The 6,897-nt window shown below is 47.3% G+C and overlaps 1 protein-coding gene across 6 annotated transcripts in view; it reads right to left on the bottom strand.

Moving 5' to 3' along the window:
• Positions 1 to 754: 754 nt before the first annotated feature.
• LOC111169833 (zinc finger protein 346) overlaps positions 755 to 6,897 on the bottom strand; it is a 30,179-nt gene continuing 24,036 nt past the window's right edge. For 3 of the 6 annotated variants that reach the window (XM_022564359.3, XM_022564360.2, XM_089909725.1), the window contains one exon: positions 5,244 to 6,680. In XM_022564359.3, coding sequence (XP_022420067.1) covers positions 6,593 to 6,680 — 88 coding nt within the window. In that variant the 3' untranslated portion in view covers positions 5,244 to 6,592. Of the gene's footprint in view, positions 1,730 to 5,243; positions 6,681 to 6,897 lie in introns of those variants that run through there. The other 3 variants (XR_002643297.2, XM_089909726.1, XM_022564361.2) reach the window with 3 other exon arrangements.

The following is a 6,897-nucleotide window of genomic DNA, read 5'->3' as shown; positions in this document are numbered from 1 at the left end:
ATGAGGGAAGGTCTTTCTTCTTTACCATCTCTGGGAAGAACCCCTGCCCATCACCACCTCTTTAGGACTTTGGCTGAGAACTGTGATTTCTTCCAATTTCTAGTTCACAAGAAAATACCTAGGCCTCAGGTCACATGAAGCTGGTGACAGGGCTCAGACCAATGCCCAGGGATCCAGAATCCCAGACCAGTGTCCTCCATGACATTCCTCCTGGCAGCTATATGGGTACATACACAGTTCTGTGTCTGCATTGAGGGGCAGTTGCTTGCCAACACTTGCTGTGCATCCAGCTCTGTGAGCTAAGAGCTTTACCTGCACGATTCCATTTCATCTTCTCCTCAGGTGTCATTGGCTGCAGCACCTGGGGTGCCTGAGATAAGTTGAAGTTCCGTATCAGTGGAAGATGACTTCTTGCTGGAGCCCAGGGAAGAACTGCATTTGGTCAACATGTTGCCTTTTTTCCTCCCTCAATCAGACTGAATTAGGTTCTGGCATTTCATAAATCACTGAGTCTTAATACAGGGGGCTGAGCCAGATGACCTCTGCCTATAGACTTACCTTCCCAGGCCAATGACAGAAACAGTAGTCGTCATTTACATAGCATCTCTCATGTGTCACTGTAATTGTTTCATATGTACCTATTCTTTTAATTCTCTCAGTAACCCTATAAGGTAGGTAAGTACTAATGTTTTACCCTGAGGCACAGATCAACTAACCAAGATCACACAGCCCAGCAGTGGCAGAGCTGGGGTCTGAACCTTGGCTGCCCCATTCCAGAGCCTGAGTTCTTTGCCACTGCACTGGGCTGCCTCTCCAGGGCTGATGCCTTTCCCTCTGTGAGAACTCCCTTGGACACAGAACCATGGGCAGGAGCTTCCTCTGATGTTTACCTTCTGGATTGTGTATTGTGGGTCTTGGGCCACACTGGAGAACATTCCAGCCTACAGAAATTCAAACCTGATCTCAGGGGTGCTCAGAGTAAGAGGAGCCCTGATATGAAGACAAGACCCTTGGATTCAAATTCCTGGGTGCCACCAGAATGGTCAAAATTAGAAAGATCAACAATACCGAGAGCTGACAAGGATGTGGAGCACAAACTCTCCTACATTGCAGGTGGAAATGTAAGTCGGTAGAACCACTTCGGAAAAGTATTCAGCATTATCTAGTCCAGCTAAACACATACCTACCCCATGATGCAGCAATTCCACTCCTGGGTATATGCGTGCACATGCACACCAAATGACGCATACAAAATTTTTTACAATAGCTTTATTTATAATAGTTCAAAACTAGAAACAACCTAATTGTCCATTAACAGTAGAGTGGATAAATTGTGGTATATTCATATAATGGCACACTATACAGCATGAAAGAAATGAACTTTTTTATTTCTTTTTTTTGGCTGCGCTGGGTCTTCATTGCTGTGCGTGGGCTTTCTCTAGTTGCGGCGAGCGGGGGCTACTCTTCATTGTGGTGTGCGGCCTTCTCGTTGTGGTGGCTTCTTTTGTTGCGGAGCACGGGCTCTAGGCACGTGGGCTTCAGTAGTTGTGGCACGTGGCTCAGTAGCTGTGGCTCACGGGCTCTAGAGCGCAGGCTCAGTAGTTGGGGCACACGGCCTTAGTTGCTCCACGGCATGTGGGATCTTCCCGGACCAGGGATCAAACCCGTGTCCGTTTGTTGGCAGACAGATTCTTAACCACTGTGCCACCAGGGAAGTCCCTGAAATGAACTTTAAAAAGAAAAAATGAACTTCTGATACACACAACATGGATGAATCTCACAGACATAATATTGAGCAAAAGTGGATGTATGTATGAGTCCCTTTTTATAAAATTCAAGAGCAAGCAAAACTAATCTATGGTGATAGAGGTCAAGACAGTGTTTATTTCTGTGGGATACTGACTAGGAAGGGAAACAAGGCAACCTTTTGTGGAACTGACAATGTTTTATATCTTGATCTGGAGGGCGACTGCCCAGGTGTATACACTATACTCACCAAACTGTACTCGAAAAATTGGCTCACATTACTGAATGTATGCTGTATCTCAAAAAATTAAAGAACTGGTCAAGATAATCACTGAGTACGGCTGACAACAGTTATTTTTTCCCACCCACATCCACTCTTCTCCCCTAGTACAGAAGGAGCTCCACACTTTCTTCTTTTAGGGATGCACATCACTCCCTCTTTCAGTCAATGTGTCACACTTTCTTCTTTTAGGGATGCACATCTCTCCCTCTTTCAGTCAATGTGTTTTAGGTGGAGGATACTCCTTCCCAGGCCCCAAATCAGAGCACCATTTCCCCTAGCTGCAGCGATTGGTTTAGGGATGGGAACAGATCCAAACCAGCTAATGAGTCAATTCCAGAATTTTTTGTTGGAACCAAGAGAAAGATGTTCTTTCCACTGCAGTTACCAATCTATCAGGATATAAACCGGAAGCTGCCAGTGGCCATCTCCACCTTCTGGAGAAAGTCTGCCCAGGAAAGAGGCCACACAGGAAAGCAGAGTGAGATTAAATTCCTCCTGATGATGGTGTCAGAACCTGAATCTAAGCCATCCCTGTACAAGGATTTTTCATTAGGTGAATCAGTAAATTTCCTTTTTTAGGTAACTGCTTTAAGTTTTTTTTTTTTAATTAAAAAATTTTTTTGGCTGCGTTGGGTCTTCATTGCTATGCGCGGGCTTTCTCTAGTTGCGGCGAGTGGGGGCTACTTGGTATGGGACATTCTAATTCTGAAGATGATTTTGTCTGTGCTTTGAATTTTTCATCTCTTTTTCTTATTTTTCATGCAGTCTCTTAAGCCTTCCCTTTCTCTGTTCTGTGTACTCACAGACTTGCAGCAGCAGTGGGAGCTCAGTTAGAATTTGTTGTTTATTTCTCTGCTCACTGGTCATTTGAAGTTTGTGGTGTTTTGTCTCCTCATAATGTTGAAGACATTGGTCATAGATGGTGTTATTTCTGGTCCTTGTTGGTCTTGTGGTTTTTTCTGTGATGATATGTGGAGAGATTCAGATTTAGGTGATTACCATTATCTTCTAGACCATTCATTTTCAGCCATTCTGGATCACTTTATTATAACACAGTCTCTTATATATAGCTTTGAGTTGAATTTTATTAGATTCTGTTATATTCACTATATTTCTTCTTCTATATTCTTTGAGTTTTGGTGCTCTGCTTTTGGCCTATTTTTTGGTATATGTTTTTTGTTTTAGAGTTTATCTTTTTTTTCTTTTATTTATTTTTGGCTGTGTTGGGTCTTTGTTGCTGCACGTGGGCTTTCTCTAGTTGCAGCGAGTGGGGGCTACTCTTCGTTGCAGTGCACGGGCTTCTCATTGCAGTGGCTTCTCTTGTTGCGGAGCAAGGGTTCTAGGCATGTGGGCTTCAGCAGTTGTGGTGCGCGGGCTCAGTAGTTGTGGCTCCTGGGCTCTAGAGCGCAGGGTCAGTAGTTGCGGCGCACGGGCTTAGCTGCTCTGCAGCATGTGGGATGTTCCTGGACCAGGGCTCGTACCAGTGTCCCTTGCATTGACAGGCAGATTCTTAACCACTGCGCCACCAGGATAGTCCTAAGTTTCTTACAGTTATAACTAGAGTCTAATATACCAGGAATCTTGGGTAAAATTATGAGAGGTGTGTGTGGGGCTTGGAATATAGAATAACCATTGAGCCCTGTCCAGTCTGTTTTGTGGGTTCTGCTGCTGCCCCTGCCGAGTGGCTACTTGCTCTGTGAGACCATGGCCATGCCAGATGAGTGAGGCAGGCCCAGGGGTCATGTGGGAAGTACTCTGTCCTTGTCTGTAAAGGGCTCTTGACTAGGAATCTAGAGAACCAGATTCCACTATGTTGTTGCTTCTTAGCAGCAAGACCTTGGGCAAATCAGTATACCTCTTTGAGCTTTGTTCCTTTCCTATAAAATGGAATGTCATCACCTAGCTCAAAATGCTGTTATACAGATCAAATGCTAGTTTCCCAACTTCTTCAGTTTTTTCATACCCTTGGCTAAGTTAGTGCCTGCATCTTATGCATTCCCACAGCACCCTGTATAACCCTCTAATTATTGCCATAATCATCTTTAACAGTGTATCAGCTCCCCAAGGGCAAGAGAGTGTTCATTCCTGCATCCCCAGGCCAACAGGGCTGGGCACACAGCTGGCAGGGACTCCTGAATCCAGACTAAGAGGTCCTGGGACTTCCCTGGCTGTCCAGTGGTTACGACTACGCCCTTCCAATGCGGGGGGCGCAGGTTCGATCCCTGTCGGGGAACTAAGATCCCACATGCCATGGGAAGCGTGGCCAAAAAAAAAAAAGAAAAAAAAAATTAGACTAAGAGGTCCTGCAGGTCAAGGGCTCATAGTATGGCAGTTCACTCACCTCTCTGTCCTTCACTTCCTTGCCTGGTAGACGGGGCTGATTGTGACATATTGGGTGGGGTAGAAGGACTCTGGGGAAATTGCTAAGGCAGTCTAGGCTTTAGAAGCTGAGAGCTGTGTAGGGTCTTTCCCAGCTGGCGAAGAGCAGGTGCCCAAGAACGGCTTGCTGAGTGAAGGATGGGAGCTGAGGCTGCCTGGGCACCTTCCTCAAATTTGGCTGTCTGGAACAAACGTTGTACAAAGGGCTTCTGATTCCATCACATGCACTCCTTTCCCAGCTCATTTCTGGGTCATGGAAAAGGTTCTTCCAAGAATCACCAGGGCTATGATAAGTCCCATGGAACAAACCTACTGTTGTGTATTAGCTGAGTGGGAAAAGGCCATCTCTTCTTATGCATCCTCATTCATTCTTTCATTCAACAAACTGTGTGACACACCACTCTGTACATTAGAGGAATGGAGATGAACGAGGCTAGGTCTCTGCCCTGAAGGAGTTAGCCTGGAGAGAGCCATCCTGGATACAGCTGCCATTCTGGCCTCCCTGTATGTCTGTCTCCTTTCCTGCTCCCCTGCATTCCTTCTCCACACAGTAGCCACATGAGCATCTCGAACAAAGTAGACTCCCAGCTTAAACCTTCTAAAGACCTCTATGAGGCCCTCCAGGACAGGGGGGAGGTGGATGAGCAGGTGAGCTTGTATTGAATTTAGGGCATCTGCAAGTTTTCTACAGAGCTGCCAAGCAACTGGATGCCTGTCTCTGTCCCAAGTCTTCAAATCAGTATTTAGGGTGCTGGGAAGTCTGAGCAGGGTGAGGGTAAAGGTAAAGACACACATACTAGATCCAAATCCCAGGTCTGTTAAGTTGCAGTCTGGCTCATTGGAGAAATTGTTTATTTAGATGCTTCAGTGACCAAGAGATAGAGCATAAGCACCCCCCCCCCAACACACACGATACATAAAGGCATTTACAGGCGCAGGGACAGGAAGTGTGGGGAGGAGATCACGAGAGCAGCTGCAGGCTTCTTTGACCCAGTGAAGAGGGACCTCAGATGGTAACTCTCCCTGGAATTCCTGTTTGAAAGCTACAAGGTAAAGTCCACTCCCAGTGAAGTCCCAGGCCATAAAACACAGCAGTGTTAGAGAAATCTAGGTGTGGGGTCAGGCAAAAGTCTGTTTCCTCACTGCAGAAACTTACACTAGCTCTTTTCTTCCCTTAGGGGCCCATCCTGCTCCTCGGTCCCCAGAATCTCCTGGGGGATGATGGGGGAGGACTAGCACCACAGCAACCTGGGCAGATGGTCTGCTGCACAAGGGGAAGGAGAGGGCTAGCAGGGCTGAAGGGCAGCAATTAACCTCTGAGCTGGCTGGCACAAGGCAGTTTCCTTTTAAGGGTACAAAACCATCAAGGAAATTTGCATGTGGGGACCTTCCCACATGACCCTGTGTCAGAGCACCTCTGATGGAGGAGGGGAAAGGCCTCTATTGGAGGTTTCCAGTACCCATCCCACTGGGTACTGAGGCCTCCTTCGGCTCTAGCTTGTCCTCACTTGCTGCAGATTCTTAGCACCATTCAGGAACTGTGGAGAATGGGGGGTAAGAGGAATAGCAATGCTCTGCCAGGACTGTGTCATTGCTCTAGGAGGAGACTTCACAGTCAGCAGAAATCTGTATAACTGGCCAGCATCTGATCCCAGGCTCAGGAAAGCTTGCACTCTTTTGGGGGAGAGGGAATGTCATATTAACTCCAAGTTTCCATGCGGCAGCCACTTCCATCTGCCCTTTCCTGCCTAGGCCAAGGTCTGGCGTGAAAGCTCCAGGTTTCACTGGAGATACCTAGAGCCCAGGGAGAGCTCAGTTCTTCAGCTGCAGGGACTGGTCCAAAACTGACCTGCAAAGGAAAGACAGGCCTGGGGCCTCATGACATATAGCCCAGAGGAGCTGGGGAAGGGGAAAGGTCATCCTCCAAACTACCATTCTGGGAGACCCCAAGTCCTGTCAAGATCTCTGCTTCCCTCATCCTGACCTACAGGGCCCATTCCAAAAAGGGGAGGAGCAGGGGTGGATTTGCCTGGACCAATCAGACGCTCTCTGTGGTCCACTCCTGCCTCAGGCCTGTGTATTCTCCAGGTGTAAGAAAGGAGGAAGAAGGAGCCAAGGGCTGACCATAGTCACAGAAAGTCAGCTCATGGCTGGTTCAACCTGGAGTGCTGGACAGAAACACCTCTAGTTTTCCAAGGTGGCTGAGTCTTTATGAATGGGTTGCCTTTGCATGGGAATCTGGCCCAGAGGTGATGCCATTGTTTTTGGTGACCTGTAATTTGAGAAGGAACAAAGGCACAGGGTTAGTTTGTAGTGGTTGTGATGGTATTCCAGGTAGCTTATTCCAACGGTAGTACAGCTCTTCCAGGGCATGGAGTAATAAGCAGGGCAGCTCTCCTTTACTGAGGGCCACTGCATGCTAGGCACAAGGCCGGGTGTCTTGCTTCCAGTATCCTATTTCATTCTCATGCTAATTCTGCAAGGGGGGG

This window comes from Delphinapterus leucas, chromosome 3, assembly GCF_059928025.1.
Source record: "Delphinapterus leucas isolate spDelLeu-1000000601 "Yukka" chromosome 3, BTC_Dleu_Yukka2, whole genome shotgun sequence".
Lineage (NCBI taxonomy): Eukaryota > Metazoa > Chordata > Mammalia > Artiodactyla > Monodontidae > Delphinapterus > Delphinapterus leucas.
This window is presented reverse-complemented; position numbering and strand designations above follow the sequence as displayed.